This window comes from Microtus pennsylvanicus, chromosome X (genome assembly GCF_037038515.1).
Source record: "Microtus pennsylvanicus isolate mMicPen1 chromosome X, mMicPen1.hap1, whole genome shotgun sequence".
Classification (NCBI taxonomy): domain Eukaryota; kingdom Metazoa; phylum Chordata; class Mammalia; order Rodentia; family Cricetidae; genus Microtus; species Microtus pennsylvanicus.
Genome location: NC_134601.1, coordinates 109194972 through 109212840, shown reverse-complemented (window position 1 = coordinate 109212840; position 17869 = coordinate 109194972). Strand labels below are relative to the sequence as shown.

Below are 17869 nucleotides of genomic sequence, written 5' to 3'. Positions count from 1 at the left end.
AAATATTCACAAAACATGGAAAACTCAAAATACAGAGTCAGGAAAACAAATACTCCATTCAAAATGGGTCTGAAAATAAAGAGTTTTCTTTTCTTATTTTTCTGCCTTTTCTTTTTTAAAATTTTATTACTTTATCAATAATACCAATCAAAATTTCCACTTCCTCCCCTCTTCCCACTTCCTTCCTGCTCCTGCACACAACATCCCTCCCTCCTCCCTCCAGTCATAAGAGAGGGCAAGGTACCTTGCCCTGTGGAAAGTCTAAGGACCTCCCTCCTACATCTAGGCTTAGGAAGGTATGCATCCAAATGGAATAGGATCCAAATGCCAGTATATGCAGTAGAGAAAAATCCCAGCGCCATTATCATTAACTTCTCAGTCTGCCCAATTGTCAGCCACATTCAAAGGGTCCAGTTCAATCCCATGCTAGTTCAGTCCCAGTTCAGCTGGATTTAGTGAGCTCCCATTAGCTCAGGCACACTGTCTCAGTGGGTGGACCAACCCCTCATGGTCCTGACTTCCTTGCTCATATTCTCCCTTCTTCTGCTCTTCAACTGGACCTGGAGAGTTCATTCCAGTACTCTGATGTGGGTCTCGCTGGATGAAGGTTCTATGGTGATATTCAAGATAGTCATCAGTCTAACTACGAGACGAGGCCAGTTCAAGCACATTCTCCTCCACTGCCCAGGGTCCTAGCTGGGGTCAACCCCGTGGACTCCCGGGAACCAAGTCTCTTGCCAACCCCAAAATGTCTCCCTCAATTAAGATATCTCCTTCTCTGCTCCCATATCCACCCTTTCTCCATCTCAATATCCCACTCCTCCAAGCTTTCCCAATCCCTCCCCTTCTCCCCTCTCTCTCCCACTCTCCCCTTACTCCCACCCCAACAACATGTTTCTAACTTATTCCTGGAGATCTTGTCTACATCCAGTTTCCATGAGGATCTATGTATGTTTTTCTCTGGGTTCAACTTTTTACTTAGCTTCTCTAGGATCACAAACTATAGGCTCAATGTCCTTTGTTTATGGCTAGAATTCCCTAATGAGTAAGTACATACCATATTCATATGTTTGGATCTGCGTTATCTTTCTCAGAATAGGGTTTTCTACTTCCATCCATTTGTATGCAAAATTGAAGATATCATTGTTTTTTTTACCACTGAGTAGTACTCTAATGTGTCTATGTGCCACACTTTCCTTATCCATTCTTCCTTTGAAGGGCATCTAGGTTATTTCCAGGTTCTGGCTATTACAAATAATGCTGCTATGAACATAGTTGAATAAAAGCTTTTGTAGTATGATTGGGAATCTCTTTGGTATATTCCCAAGAGTGGTATTGCTGGATCTTGAGGTAGGTTGACTCCCAATTTTCTGAGAAACCACCACACTGATTCCCAAAGTGGTTGCCCAAGTTTGCATTCCCACCAGCAAGTGATGAGTATTCGCCTTACTCCTCATCCTCTCCAGCATAGGTTGTCTTTGGTGTTTTTTGATTTTAGCCATCCTGACAGGTATAAGATGGTATCTCAAAGTTGTTTTGATTTGCATTTCCCTGATCACTAAGGAAGTTGAACATGTTCTTAAGTAACTTTTGGCCATTTGAACTTCTCCTGTTGAGAATTCTCTGTCCTGGTCAGAACCTCATTTTTTAATTGGGTTATTTAAAATTTTAATGTTTAGTTTCCTGAGTTATTTATATATTTTCAGATCAAACCTTTGTCTGATGTGGGGTTGGTGAAGATCTTCTCCCATTCAGTAGGTTGCCTTTTGGCCTTAATGACAGTGTCCTTTGCTTTACAGAAGCTTCTCCATTTCAGGAGGTCCCATGTATTCATTGTTGCTCTTATTGTCTGTGCTACTGGGGTTCTTCGTAGGACGTGGTCTCCTGTGCCCAGGTATTTCAGGCCACTTCCGACTTTTTCGTCTATCAGGTTCAGTGTGGTCGGATTTATATTGTGGTTTTTAATCCATTTGTACTTGAGTTTTTTGCATACTGATATGCACAAAATAGATATGGATCTATTTTCATTCTTCTACATGTTGATATCCAGTTATGCCAGCACCATTTGTTAATGATGCTTTCTTTCTTCCATTGTATAACTATACCATTTTTGTCAAAAATCAGATTTTCTTTTATTTATTTTTTTTTTTATTGATAAAAAGACAATAAAGAAAGAAAAAAACAAATTTCCACCTCCTCCCAGCCTCCCATTTTCCTCCACCTCCTCCCACTCTTCTCCCCCTCCTCCCACTCTTCTCCCCCTCCTCCCACCCCTCTCCCCTTCCCCCCACTCCTCTCCCCCTCCCTCTCCAGTCCAAAGAGCAGTCAGGGTTCCCTGTCCTGTGGTAAGTCCTAGGTCCTCCCCTTTCCGTCCATATCTATGAAGGTGAACATCCAAACTGGCTAGGCTCCCACCAAGCCAGCACATTGCGTAGGATCAAAACCACGTGCCATTGTCTTTGGCGTCTCATCAGCCCTCATTGTTCGCCATGTTCAGAGAGTCCAGTTTTATCCCATGCTTTTTTGGTAGCAGTCCAGCTGGCCTTGGTGTGCTCCCAGTAGATCATCTCCACTGTCTCAGTGGGTGGGTGCACCCCTAGTGGTCCCGACTTCTTTGCTCATGTTCTCCCTCCTTCTGCTCCTCATTGGGACCTTGGGAGCTCAGTCCAGTGCTCCAGTGTGGGTCTCTGTCTCTATCTCCATCTGTCGCCAGATGAAAGTTCTAGGATGATATGCAAGATATTCATCAGTATTGCTCTAGGATAGGGTCATTTCAGGTTCCCTATCCTCAGCTGCCCAAGGAACTAACTGGGGACCTCAGCTTGGGCACCTGGGAGCCCCTCTAATGTCAATTCTCCTGCCCACCCTAAAGTGGGTCCCTTAACTAAGAATTGTGGTTCCGTGCTCCCCTATCCAACCTAACTTTATCCCGATCCTCCTGTTTCCCCAAGTCCCCCCTCCTTCCCTTCTACCTTTTCTCTCCCCATCTCCCCTTACCCTCATCCCACCCCACCCCCAAGATCCCGCTTTTCTCCCTGGCAATTTTGTCTACTTCCCTTATCCAAGAGGATAACTATATGTTTTTCCTTGGGTTCACCTTCTTACTCAGCTTCTTTAGGTTCGCCTATTGTAGACTCCGTGACCCCTATTTATGGCTAGAAACCAATTATGAGTGAGTACATCCAATGTTCATCTTTTTGTGTCTGGGATACCTCACTCAGGATAGTGTTTTCTATTTCCATCCATTTGCATGCAAAATTAGAGAAGTCATTGTTTTTTACCGCAGCGTAGTACTCTAGTGTGTATATATTCCATACTTTCTTCATCCATTCTTCTATTGAAGGGCATCTAGGTTGTTTCCAGGTTCCGGCTATCACAAATAATACTGCTATGAACATAGTTGAACAAATGCTTTTGACATGTGATAGAGCATCTCTTGGCTAAATTCCCAAGAGTGGTATTGCTGGGTCCAGGGATAGGTTGATCCCGAATTTCCTGAGAAACCGAAACACTGACTTCCACAGTGGTTGCACAAGATTGCATTCCCACCAGCAATGGATGAGGGTACCCCTTCCTCCACAGCCTCTCCAGCAAAGGCTATCATTGGAGTTTTTTATTTTAGCCATTCTGACAGGTGTAAGACGATATCTCAAAGTTGTTTTGATTTGCATTTCCCTGATTGCTAAGAAATTGAGCAGGACCTTAAGTGTCTTTTGGCCATTTGAACTTCTTCTGTTGAGAATTCTCTGTTCAGTTCAGTGCCCCATTTTTTAATTGGGTTAATTAGCATTTTAAAGTCTAGTTTCTTGAGTTCTCTATATATTTTGGAGATCAGACCTTTGTCTGTTGCGGGGTTGGTGAAGATCTTCTCCCAGTCAGTAGGTTGCCTTTGTGTCTTAGTGACAGTGTCCTTTGCTTTACAGAAGCTTCTCAGTTTTAGTAGGTCCCATTTATTCAATGTTGCCCTTAATATCTGTGCTTCTGGGGTTATACCTAAGAAGCGATCACCTGTGCCCATCTGTTGTAGGGTATTTCCCACTTTCTCTTCTATCAGGTTCAGTGTTTTCGGGCTGATATTGAGGTCTTTAATCCATTTGGACTTGAGTTTTGTGCACGGTGATAGATATGGGTCTACAAGGGGATTCTAATTGGAAAGGAAGAAGTTAAACTTTCGTTATTCCCAGATGATATGATAGTGTACATAAGCGACCCCCAAAATTCCACCAAAGAACTTTTACAGCTGATAAACAGCTTTAGTAATGTGGCAGGATACAAGATCAACTCCAAAAAATCAGTCGCCCTCTTATACACAAAGGATAAGGAAGCAGAGAGGGAAATCAGAGAAGCTTCTCCATTCACGATAGCCACAAACAGCATAAAATATCTTGGGGTAAATCTAATCAAGGAAGTGAAAGATCTATATGACAGGAACTTTAAGGCATTGAAGAAAGAAATTGAAGAGGATACCAAAAAATGGATGGACATCCCTTGCTCTTGGATTGGGAGGATCAACAGTAAAAATGGCAATTCTACCAAAGGCAATTTATAGATTCAATGCAATCCCCATCAAGATCCCATCAAAATTCTTCACAGATCTGGAGAGGACAATAATCAACTTTATATGGAAAAACAAAAAACCCAGGATAGCCAAAACAATCCTATACAATAAAGGATCTTCTGGAGGCATTACCATCCCTGACTTCAAACTCTATTACAGAGCTACAGTAATGAAAACAGGGTGGTACTGGCATAAAAACAGAGAAGTTGACCAATGGAATCGTATAGAAGACCCGGATTTTATCCCAAAAATCAGATTTTCATAGGTTTTTGCATCAGTTTCCGGGTCTTCAATTTGAATCCTTTGGTCAATTTCTCTGTTTTTATGCCAATACCATGCTGTTATCATTACTGTAGCTCTGTAACAGAGTTTGAATTCAGGGATGGTAATGCCTCTGGAAGTTTCTTTATTGTATAGCATTGTTTCAGCTCTCCTGGGTTGTTTGTTTTTTCCATATGAAGTTGATTATGGTTTTCTGAAGGTCTGCGTAGAATTGTGTGAGGATTTTGATGGGGATTGCATTGAATCTATAGATTGCCTTTGTTAGGGTTGCCATTTTTACTATGTGGATCCTACCAACCCAACCTGATAGAAGAGAAAGTGGGAAGTACTCTGCAACATATGGGCACAGGAGATCACTTCCTATGCATATGTCCAGCAGCACAGACATTAAGGACATCATTGAATAAATGGGACCTCCTGAAACTGAGAAGCTTCTGTAAAGCAAAGGACACTGTCACTAAGAGCATGGAAGATCTTTACATTTTCTGGTATCCTCTTCAATTTCTTTCTTTAAAGCCTTAAAGTTCTTGTCAAATAGATCTTTCAATTCCTTGGTTAATGTTACTCCAACTGACTTTATGCTATTTGTGGCTATTTTGAAAGTTGAAGTTTCTCTGATTTCCCTCTTAGCTTCTTTATCCTTTGTGTATAGGAGGGCTACTGATTTTTTTGACTTGATCTTGTATCCTGGCACATCACTAAAGGTATTTACCAGCTGTAGAAATTCTCTTTTAGAGTTTTTGTGGTCACTTATGAGCACTATTATATCTGCAAATAATGAAAGTTTGAATTCTTCCTTTCCAGTTTGAATCCACTTGATGTCCTTATGTTGTCTTATTGCTATTGCTAGAATTTCAAGCACTATGTTGTAGAGATATGGAAAAAGTGGACAACTTTTTCCTGTTTCTGATTTTACTGGAATTGCTTTAAGTTTCTTTCCATTTAATTTGATGTTAGCTGCCCGCTGCTTGCTGTATATTTTTTATTATATTTAGATTTCATCCATGTATCCCTAATATCTCTAAGACCTTTATCATAAATGGATATTGAATTTTGTCACATGCTTTTTCAGCATCTAACGAAATGATCATGTTTTTTTTCTTTCAGTTTGTTTATATGATGGTTTACATTGATAGATTTTCATATGTTGAACCAACCCTGCATCTCTGGGATGAAGCCTACTTCATCATAATGGGTGATTTCTTTGGTGTGTTCTTTGATTCGGTTTGCCAGTATTTTGTTGAGAATTTTTCCATCGATGTTTATGAGTGAGATCTGTCTTTGTTTCTCTTTCTTGGTTGAGTCTTTGTGTGGTGTTGGTATCAGGGTAATTGTAACTTCTTAAAAAGAGTTTGGCAAAGACTCTTCTGTTTTTCTTATGTGGATCACAATAAGGAGTATACTTATTAATTCTTCTTCAAAGTTCTGGTAGAGTTCTACACTAAAACCATCTGGCCCTGAGCTTTTTTGATTGGGAGGTTTTTGATGATGGACAGCTCTTATTTCCTCATGACCTGATCTATTTAAATTGTTCAATGGTCTTGATTTAATTTTGGTATATGGTGTTTATATCCATTTCTTTTACATTTTCCAATTTTGAGGCATATAGGCTTTTGTAGTAAGACTACAAAATTTTGTAGTAAAGATTCTCTGAATTTCCTCAGTGTCTGATGTTATGCCCCCTTTTTATTTCTGATCTTGTTAATTTGAGTGTTTTCTCTTCACCTTTTAATTACTTTGTATAAGTGTGTGCCAATCCTGTTGATTTTCTCAAAGAAAGAGCTCTTTTTTCATTGATTCTTTGGATTGTTTTCTGTGTTTCTATTTTGTTGATTTCAGCCCTCAATTTGATTATGTCTAGTCTTCTACTCCTCCTGGGTGAGTCTGCTTCTTTTTTTTTCTGGAGCTCTTAGGTGTGCTGCTTAGTTTCTAATGTGAGCTTTCTCCATCTTCTTTATGTTGGCACATAGTGCTATGAATTTTCCTCTTAGCACTGCTTTCATAGTGTCCTATAGGTTTGGGTATGTTGTGTCTTCATTTTCATTGAATTCAAGGAAGACTTTAATTTCCTTCTGTTTGTCTTTGTGACCCAGGGATGGTTCAGTAGTTGACTGTTCAGTTTCCACGAGTTTGTAGGCTTTCTGGGGGTGGTATTTTTGTTAAATTCTAACTTTACGCCATGGTGATCCGATAACACAGGTGGTTACTACAATTTTTTTTTGTATCTGTGGGTGATTGCCTTCTTACATAGTATGGATCAATCTTAGAAAAGGTTACATGAGATGCTGAGAAGAAGCTATATTCTTTGTTGTTTGGGTGGAAGGTTTTATAGATGTCTGTTAAGTCCATTTGATTCATTACTTCTGTTAGTCCTCTTATTTATTTTTTATTATTTATTTATTTATTATTTCTCTATTACGTTTCTGTCTGGTTGACTGGTCCTTTGGTGAGACAGGAGTGTTGAAATATCATACTATTATTGTGGGTTTGGTGTGTGATTTGAATTCTAATAACTTTTCACAGAAAGAGAGAACATAACTCAAAACATCTTATAAAATGTCCCTTTGTACTAGTCATTTGGGAAATGAAAATTTGCACATTGTTGATATTAAATCTTAAACCAGTCAGAAGAACAAAGATAAAAAAGATAACAATAAAGAAACCTTTAAGAGAATGTAGAGAAAAAGGAACACTTATTCACACTTGGTGGGATTGCAAAACTGTAAAACTGCAAACCACTATGGACAATTCCTTGAGAAGATGACAGTAAATCTAGCACATGGAACAATGATACGACTCTTTGTCACATGCTCAAAGAATTTGACTTAATATCCCACTAATATTTTCTCAGTAATGTTTAGCTGCTCTATTCACAATATCAAGGAAATGGAACAAACTGAGAAATGGATAATGAAAATGTGTTTCCAATGCACTAGGAAACAAGATTTAGCTGCAAATAAACATGGAATCATGACCTTTAAACATAAATGAAAAAAAAGGAAATATTATACTGAGTGAGGCAACCCAGATCCAAAAAGAAAAAAAAAGAACCACAAAAAACCCAAACATAATATTTTCTTTTTCATCTGCAGTTGCTGGCTCTAAATCAAGAGATAAGTATATAAAATTGAGTAAAAAAAGAGAGCTATCAGAAGGTGTAAATGGACTATGTATAAAGTGGGGTTTGAGGATTGAGAGGTAAATGACAAGATAAAGGTTCTCTAAAAATGAAAACATAATCATAGTGTCAAGTTTCCAAGTTGGGTGAGGAAGATCTTTTAATACAATAAGGCATGGGGAGGGGGAGTGAAATTACATCAAACTTGTTTGGGCAAGCTTCAAAGAAATATATATATATAGATATAGATGTAGATATATAGATATATATAGATATATGTGTGTGTATGAGTGTGTGTGTGTGTGTGTGTGTGTGTGTGTGTGTGTGTGCATCAACAAGAATCAAAATAAAAGGCTGTAAGTTTTGTGGGTGTATGCATACAAGATGTTTCATGGAGGGTAGGTAGGTGGGAGGGACTTGCGGAAGGAAAGAAAGAGGGAAAATGATGTAAATTGATGACAACTGAAAGCAATAAAATGCAATAAAACAGCACCTGATAGCTAAAAAACACAGTTAAAAATTTGACATTTGTGTTGAAAGTTTCTAATATCACAGATGACTGAACTTCATTCATATATTGCATCAAGACAACATGTTACTTGACTATGATTCATTTAAATCTTCTCAGTAATAACTATGTTATTTTCTCTCTGTTGAGGATTATTTACTTTTATTTTCATTACATGCCTTGAAGATTGTTTAAGATATTTCCATATATACATAGTTTCAATTGAGTAACCCCCAACAGTACCCTTTCCTCAAAGCTATGACTTAAGAAGCTAGTGTCTGCCACATTTATTTTTTAAAAAGAAAAAAATACAGAGACAAGAAGAAGCAGAAGAAATTATAAGGAAGTGTATTGTTTTTCTTTGTGGGATGTATGAACCTAAGAATCAACCATGCAAAATAAAGGACAAATAGCTTCATCTGTGTAAAGTTGTATTTGCCATGGAAAATATTGCCTGAGTTTTCTCCTTCTTGCAAAGCCTTAGTATCAGGTCTGTCATCATACTGAGAGAAGGCTCTGGGAACGCAATGTGTCTTTAGATAAGGAACTTATGTGTAAATATCCTGGGTGTTTTAATTCTGTGACCATGGAATTCATAGTTACTACTCTGTGTAGAATACTGAATACAAGATCAAAATAAACCCTTAAGGTTCATCACCCATAATAATGATATAGAATAAAAATCAGCATCATATGAAAGAAATGAAAAAATTTTGGAAAAAATGTGCTTAAAACAGATGGAGGATTATATTTATAAGAGATACTAATTTAATTGTAAAATCTTTTGATTATTTAATTTTAAGATACTATATTATAACCATACCAAATCTCCTTACTTTTCTTCCTTCAGAAGCATTTCATAGTTCCTCCTTTCTCTGACATTATTTGGGTCTACTTTAAAAATTAGTTGCTGTCATATTCAAAATGGTGAAAATTTGACGAATATGACTGTTATGTGAGTACAGATAGAAGAAAGGGAATTGGAGTGAATGAATTTGCTTAGTGTTCCATAAAGCTTTTCAGAATATGAAATCCTTAACTAAGTTTGTACATATGTTTATACTCAAGCAAAGACACAGGCAGTTTCTTGACACATTAATGTTAGAGAGGAAAGGAAGAAGGAAGTAGGAAGTATTTAAAAACTGTCCTGATTTGACCTCCACCTGAAAGATGAGGCAAATTGCCTAGGATTGAATATGATGCCAAAGCCGCAGGGAACTGTTGATGTTGGGGCCTCTGAGGTTATTTGTCACTCAACTGAAAATAAAGAATATTCTCTTTTCAAACTCTCATGGTTCATTCAACTTTGTGCTCTAAACCTAAGTATGGTTTTCAAAAATAATTTGTATCTTTTTAAAATACATTGGGACAAAATGTATATATTAATTTGGGAATTTAAAAATACATTGTATAATGGTAAATGTAAAGGAGAGAGTTGTCAATGGATATCTAGAAGATTCTTTTTATTGATTTTTATTATTATTTTTTATTATAGATTTTATTATTTCACTTATTATTTTATTATTATTGATTACTATCTTATTGATTTTCTCTGCTTCCCTGCATGCCTTTGCCCTCCATTTCACCCCTCTCCAATGGTCCCCGTACTCCCAAGCTCCCAATTTACTCGGGATATCTTATCTTTTACTGCTTCCCATATAGATTAGATCCATGTATGTCTCTCTTAGCATCCTCATTTTAGGACTCACTTCCTACCTTGGAATTCATATGCATGTAAAATCATTTAGTGATATAAGAGTCTACAAAATTGAAAGAGATGAAGGGGATACATATTGGAGGGTTTAGAAAGAAGAAAGAAAGGAAAGTGGGGAATCTTGTAATTATGCTATAATCTCAACATTAAAAGAAATAGACATAATAATAGGATAGTAGTTAAAGAAATTGTCATGAAGTGCTGACTAATTCTTTTTAATGATGTAGTTAGTAATCATTTGTTCTCAACTGAAAATATCAAATTGCTAACCGTAGGTTATGCCACGTATCAGAGAGGGAAGCAACAGAGGACAAATCTTGATATGTTTGGTTGTTCCTAGAAATGAATGATAGGATCCTATGGCTAAGCACAACACAGACCTTAGTTTTGATGTGTAAGGAAGCCAACTGGGCAGGGAGGGTCTTTGCTTTAGTAAATATAATCTTATTTCCTAAATGCAGAGTCCATTTGCACATTGTACAGTTTTTTTAACACCATTATTTTTATAGATTGTTTCATTTGATTTGTTTTCTTTTGTTAGTGATATCTGTATTTATTGCCAGTGGATGTCTAGCAGCATTTTTTTCTATTATTTACACAGTTAAGCTTTGGTGATAACTCTTGAAGATCTATACAATATCCATTAAATTCAGTGTACTGGAAGAATAAAGTAGTCAATATATTAGAAGAGTTAAAGGTAGCACAGGATATATCAATACCCTTATAGGAAATCCTCGTCAAGTTTTTCCATCTTATCTTCTACCAGTGTGATTGCTTTGGCTCATATAGCCCAGGCCACACTTTAAAATTTATTTAACTGCACAGTGTTATGCTAAGATTCAGAATGTATTTTGAAGTACGTGCCATGGTTTTAAATGAATCATATAAGACATATGCACGTGGAATGTGACCTTTACCCCCAAGTATAGTTCTGGAGGCAAAATGATTACTTAAATTCTCTCACAGGGACAGATCTTTCTTTCGGAGAGGAATGTTCAATTAATCATTCCAACAGAACCTGACCTTTAGCCTAATCTTATTAGTTTAGGGATATGAGATCATATGTCTTTCAGCAGGGTGAAGTGAACATACTGGACAGATGCAGGCTGTTGTGGTGCAGAACCATTGGTTGATTCCAGGAGACTCCCTCTAACTAACTGTATAAAAAGCTTTTCAGTTCAGTTCCTTCACAACCAATACCTTTCTTTGATCTCCTGTGGAAGAGCAAAGGCAGGCACCACCATGGTAAATTTTCTGCTGCTGGCTTTGGCATTTGGTCTGGCTCATGCTCAGGCTGAGGTAAATTCATTTCATCTGTGCACAGGTTTGATGTTCTTCAATAGTTTAGTTCTGTGGGTGCGGGTGTCATTCAGTTTGTCCATGCAAATACATATTCATGATATAACCTTTCTGACTTTCACTCAGTTACACTTTTTCAGCCAGATTTCTTAAAAATCAAATGAAGAAAATAAAAAAAAAGCAATGGGTTGAATTTGCAGAGCATAGGAGACCAAATATGAGTAGTTCCAAAATGTCTCAAGTTCAAAATGTTATGTAAATTTAGTTATCATAGTGTCCCGAGTTATTCTTCTTCCCTAGAAGCATAATTTTGAACTAACAAACAAACTATTGTTGATTTATATTTCTCATTAGCTTATGTATTTCCAAAGATTTGAATCAGAGATGAAAGTACCAACTCAAATTCCAATGGCCTTTGTTGTTTATTCAGCTTGAAGGAAAGTGGGTTACCACTGCCATCGCTGCTGACAATGTGGACAAGATAGAGGCAGGAGGACCACTGAGAATCTACGTTCGTGAAATTACTTGCACTGAGGCATGTAGTAAAATGGAAGTCACATTTTATGTCAAGTAAGCAAATTGTCAACAGTGTAACCTGAGCAGACTGCTTACGTTCCACAGATTTTTAAATTGTTAAGCTTATAGGGGAATGTTCTGTTTCTGGTCATGAAACTGAAAATCTTATCTTCAGAAATGTGATTTTGTTATTTCTTGATGGGTTAGCTCTGGAGACCACAGGAAAGTAAAAATCTGTCTCCAATTCTATGAGTTTTTCCTGAGAAATTCTTCTGGCTGGAGGCCTGTGGCTGAATTTTATGCTCTAATATTAAAATCAGGAGATTCTAAGGATCTCAGTTCTAGTTAGCCAAAAGGTAGGTGTGAGCATTTGGGTCAATGTCATGCATGTTATATTATTCAGGCATAGGCGTCATAAAAATATTATTCCACAAACAGGTCAGAAAAATCTAATTTGCAAATCCATGTCTGGTATGGGAAGTACTTCTCTATATGTGTTGTTTTTATTAGTTAATGGATAAAGAATCTACCTTGGCCTGTGATAGGGCAGAATATAGCTAGGCAGGGAAAACTAAACTGAATGCTGGGAGAAAGAAGTCGGTGTCAAAGAGATATCCTGTAGCCGCCAGAGGGAATAGACGTGAGTTGCCAGCCGGAACTTTGCCAGTAGGCCACGAGCCTCATGGAAAATATAAAATAATGGAACTTGGTTAATTATAGATGATAAAGTCGTTAGCAATATACTTAAGTGATTGGCCAAGTGGTGATTTAAATAATATAGTTTCTGTGTGATTATTTTGGGTCTGAACTGCTGGAAACATGTCTGTGATGCTCTAGTTTCAAATTTTTTTTTTCTGACATTTAGATGACAATGTTCAATGAAAAAGTGCTTAACACTGTAAAAACTTAAAATGTTTATAACCATTATTTTGTTCTAGCCACAACTGTGGTTTTAGGTTAGACAGAAAAGCATTTAAAACACATTCATAAAATCCTGTGTACATATTATTGTTGGACTAGTCAAAGAGAATTAACATATTGAAAATCATACTCAGTGAATAGTGAAATTTGGATAAGGAATAAAATAGTCTTCATAACACTTGGGAAAATTGCTACAAATAAAGTAATTCATATGTATGATTACAAACTGGATAATATTTTCTAAACAAAAATTATGAAAAGTGAGGTAAACAGAGTTTCATCTCTTCTAGCTCCGAATACTGTTCATAGATATGAAAGTATCTCAAGTTCTGTAAATCTTAAAGATATTTAATATGAATTCAAAGGATAAATACAATAAACCATGGTTCCTCTGTTTGATTTTCAGTGCGAATAACCAATGTTCTCAGACCCAAATCACTGGTTATAGGCAAGAAGATGGCAACTACAGAACCCAGTGTAAGTATGGGATCTTGGCACTTCCTCTATGAACAAAAGCATTGTGGGTGAGGGCATACATGCTGACACTTCAGCCAAGGATAGATACATGGACCTAGAACAATTTCGGTTACTGGGAATGTTATCAGTCCTTCCAACCCACAGAGATATGATATGAAGTCAGAGTACATTGTAGGTCATCTGAAGTTTACATGGAGAAGAACACTATTAACTAACGACATGCGTAATGCTAACAAAAAATCTCCAAATAGTTTCCTGCATGAAAATTTACTTCTAAAAAATATTCAGTGTCTTTTCTTTCATACAGTATTTGGGTTTGTTATTGGACAGGCCTGCCGCTCACTATTAGGTCTCGGTGGCCTCAAACATCTTTGCAAACTTCATGATTCAGTCTATCAAGTACTTATATTACAGGGATTATCTATCATCCTAGATTTATAGATAATTTTAATTAACGATGATATAAGAAAGTTTCCCTTTCTTACATTTTATAAACATCATAACATTTAGATCACTGGATGATAAAATTGACTTTTGAAAAGCAGTTAGGGTAAAATCTGTTTAATAATTTCAAACTTACTACCCCAAATTTGAAAAAAAATGCTAAAATAATGTCAACACTATTCAACTGAATTGTACACAGCATAACTTTTGGCTTGATTTTAAATGAAGAGAAGACACATTCTTCTGGCAAAAATAATGCTTTTCTAACCTCACATGGATATTAAAAAGCAGTCCTGTAACAGAAAATGACCAGATCCTAAAATCCATTTATTTCCTGTGAACCATTTTATAATTCAATTAGTATCTGTAAGTGAAAATATCATAGACACACACACACACATAAAACACACACACACACACACACACAAACACACACACACACCCCAGAGAGTTTTTCATCTTATAAGTTGTAAGATGAAAACTTTTGTGCATATTTCTAATGAGTACAGTCTTTTTTGCATATGTATCCCTTTGCCCACCAGGTATTATTATGGTAAGACACCAAAGTTTTACACTTTCAGGAAACTGACAAGTGGCCTTTTGTATCTGATTGAAATGGGAAGAATTACCCAACAGAGTGATCCCACAGGTCTTGACACAGGAATTCAGAGAAAAGGGAAAGTGTCTGTACCTAGGATTCACTACCAGGTTTAAAGAGTAAGAATGATTGGTTACCACATTATGATAGGATATGTAAAATGAATGACTACAAGAATACCTTTATACACGTGTGTCATATGATAGTGAATCAGAGATTATTGCAGAGTCGGGGTCAATATTAATGTTTAGTCAACAGGTAACATCCAACAAAGTAGAGAAATGGATGACACTGAGTTTTGAAATGTGTCTGTTATTGCAGTTGAAGGGGATAATGTATTTAAACCTGTGAGTACAACAGAAGACAACATAGTCTTTACCAGTGCGAATGTGGATAGAGCCGGCCGGACAACAAACTTGATTTTTGTTGTTGGTAAGAATGGTAGTGGGTTTCCTGAAATAGTAACAAAAGTACGACCCTGTAAATGAGGATTAAGTCAGTTTCACCCACCAACTCTTAGAAACTAAATAACAGTCCATTTGTTTTGTGAGCCAATTTTTACATTATACTGTAATTCAAGTAGCCTGGTCATTGAAGACTAGGGACGATGGCGGGGTGGGGGGTATTGGAAGAGTTGATGTTTGTGTTTCCTCACTGGAAAGAATAGAGTAAAATGGAGTATTTTCCCACAATTCAGACTATTTTGAGTTCATTTGTTCAAGTGTGTACTAAATTAAAACATGAACTCTAGAGTATAGATTTGGGAGAAAAGTGAAGCTTCCATTCATAAGCATCCATGACTCTCTAGTGTTATGTTTTAGAAAATGGGTAGGATTGAGATGAGTAAATTCTCTAGAGAAGTTTTTATTTTTAATTTTTTGATGCATCATGAAACGCTGAAAAGTGATCTCATACCATCATTTAAACATTTTTAAATGTGTCCATGGAACTCTCAAAAATTATTATTGCCTATATTGACTCACCCAGAGTAGTTGAATTTAGAGCAGTTGGTGTTTTTTTTCTATGTAGTGGTGGGGTACTAAAGACGCAATGTAAATTCTCCAGAATTCTACTGATCATGTCTCTGCCATTGGAATTCATGCAATGTAGGAAAAGGTCAACCTTTGACTCCTGAACAACATGAAAAACTTGAGGCATATGCTAAGGAACGTAGCATTCCACCAGAAAACATTCGAGATGTTCTTGCTACAGGTAACCTTAATTAATATTTTTGTCCATAGCATCTATAAATACATACATACATATGTATACGTATAACAATGGATATTCATAAATACATGTATGTGTATCTACATACTGAGTCTGTCTCTCTATGTATCTGTTTATGTATTGATGTATCTATTATTCTATGTATCTATCTACCTACTTATCTACTCAGTAAGATCTCTGAATCATCTTATATCTAGCTATATGTTATCTTTGAGTTGTTCTTTCCAGCAACATCCCCTGGGGAGCTGTTCTCGTATTCTTATGAGATCAGTTCTGTTAATCCTTACTCCATTCCACTTCTTTTACAGATACTTGTCCTAAATAATGATCTTCTGTAGGTGAGTAGAAACAGACGCCATGTCTAATCACCTTGATATTTGAGTGGATTTGTGCTTATTATTTTTTAAAAAAATTGGAGACAAGTATGGGACCAAGGGAAAATGAATGCAAAATAAAGACAGGTTATTATTTGTCTTTTAAAACTGAGAATCTTACTGTGACAAAAATGAAGGATAGCATATGCTTATTTATAAAGCAGTTTGAAGGACATGTATTCATAATTGCTAATATTTTCGGTATAGAAGAATATTCCGTCATTAAAAGTGTGTCTTGACTTTTGAGAAATCCTACTTTACTCATGATTGTGGCATATGATTTGTCACAGATATCGTATAAGCAGGTTGATCTTTTCAATAAATTCATTTAAACCTGTCAATATAAATTGTTGTATAAGATTAAAGAGTGTCATTATTTCCTGTCAACAGAGCTCCTATAGAATTCAAAGCACAAGATATTGGTGAGTTCTAGGGAAGAAACTGTTCATGTGCAATCCCTTCTCTATACTCTTTATTGTTATATTTAATTTTGTATTCATACATTCCCAAGGATGAAAACTTTCCTGTCTGGCTAACAATGTTTTAATATTTGATTTCATGTATGCAGAGATGACAACAGGATGAGAATTATGCATCATGTCCTCTTTACCATGGAATTAGCATCACATACAAATCCCCATTTCTTTCTGAATAAATTTCCCCTTGACTGTGAATTCAAGATACCACCATCCAAAGTCCTGACTTATCTTTCCTTTCTCTTCTTATGATCTATGAGCTGTTACATTTTGAATGATTCAATAAAATGTTTCAAGAAGCAATGAGGACCTTGTGAAAAGGATTTCATTTAAAAACCACTTAAACCTTCACTAAGATAATTAAAATCACCACTCGGCTGTAAGAAATGATATCTGTATTACTAGAACTTACTGTAATAATTGGAAACTTTACAATTCCTGGAGAGCCATGGGCAAGAACTCTGCTGTGGTAAATTGTGTGTTGTGCTCTTATTTACCTTCAGCTGAAAATTTGTTATTTGCAGATGAATGGTCATAAAACTTTAAAAGATTTCACGCAACAAACTCTTTGGATCTGCCTCCATGTTACACATTATTTAAAACAAAGGGTAAAATATATTTTCAATAGTTCATATGAGGAGATTATCTCTTGTTTAATGACTTCAGTAAGTAAGCAAATGAATCAAGATATTCTCAAATAATGTAAATATGAGGAGTCATTCTCACTTGAAGAATAAGTTCATGAAAATTATAACAATCCCTATAAATATTCATATATTTATTACAATTTTATGTTTGTGATACAATGATTCATTAGAATGTAGTTAGCTCTCAAAATAGAAAACTATAGAAAAGGCAATGGATTTTTTTTTTTCGAGGCAGGGTTTCTCTGTAGCTTTTGGTTCCTGTCCTGGATCTAGCTCTTGTAGACCAGGCTGGCCTCGAATACACAGAGATACGCCTGCCTCTGCCTCCCGAGTGCTGGGATTAAAGGCGTGCACCACCACCGCCTGGCTTCTTTGAAAGCTTTAAACAAGGAAAAAGAAAAGATATTAGACAGTGTCGCTACATCTGGTCTCTCATCTAAAGATATAACCAAGTCAAAGTACATTCAATATTCATAGGCAACAGATATGAATTAGAAAGAATGAAATAGTTTCTTGTTGACTAAAATCTGTTATTTAACCTTTCTTGTGTTTCTTTAAAACAAAGTGACATCAGAACAAATACTGGACTAATGTTTGATAAAAGTTCTGTATATCCAATGTACATTTACATCACTTCACACAAATCTCAAAATAATTACTACTATACTAGTGCCCCATCCCTTCTTCCAATTTTTCCAAGTTCTTCA

At 36.4% G+C, this 17869-nt stretch overlaps 2 protein-coding genes across 2 annotated transcripts in view; both read left to right on the top strand.

Moving 5' to 3' along the window:
• Nucleotides 1–16007, top strand: part of LOC142840488 (odorant-binding protein-like) — a 129054-nt gene extending 113047 nt beyond the window's left edge. Inside the window, exon 6 of the mRNA XM_075956982.1 lies at nucleotides 15974–16007. Within this exon, the coding sequence (XP_075813097.1) occupies nucleotides 15974–15990 (17 nt within the window). The 3' untranslated portion in view covers nucleotides 15991–16007. The remainder of the gene's footprint in view (nucleotides 1–15973) is intronic.
• LOC142841617 (odorant-binding protein-like) lies at nucleotides 11423–15661 on the top strand. Its single transcript, XM_075958531.1, has 5 exons — nucleotides 11423–11479; nucleotides 11910–12049; nucleotides 13323–13393; nucleotides 14757–14867; nucleotides 15546–15661. Exons 1-5 carry the CDS (start codon nucleotides 11423–11425, stop codon nucleotides 15659–15661), a joined length of 495 nt encoding a protein of 164 aa, XP_075814646.1.
• Nucleotides 16008–17869: the final 1862 nt, after the last annotated feature.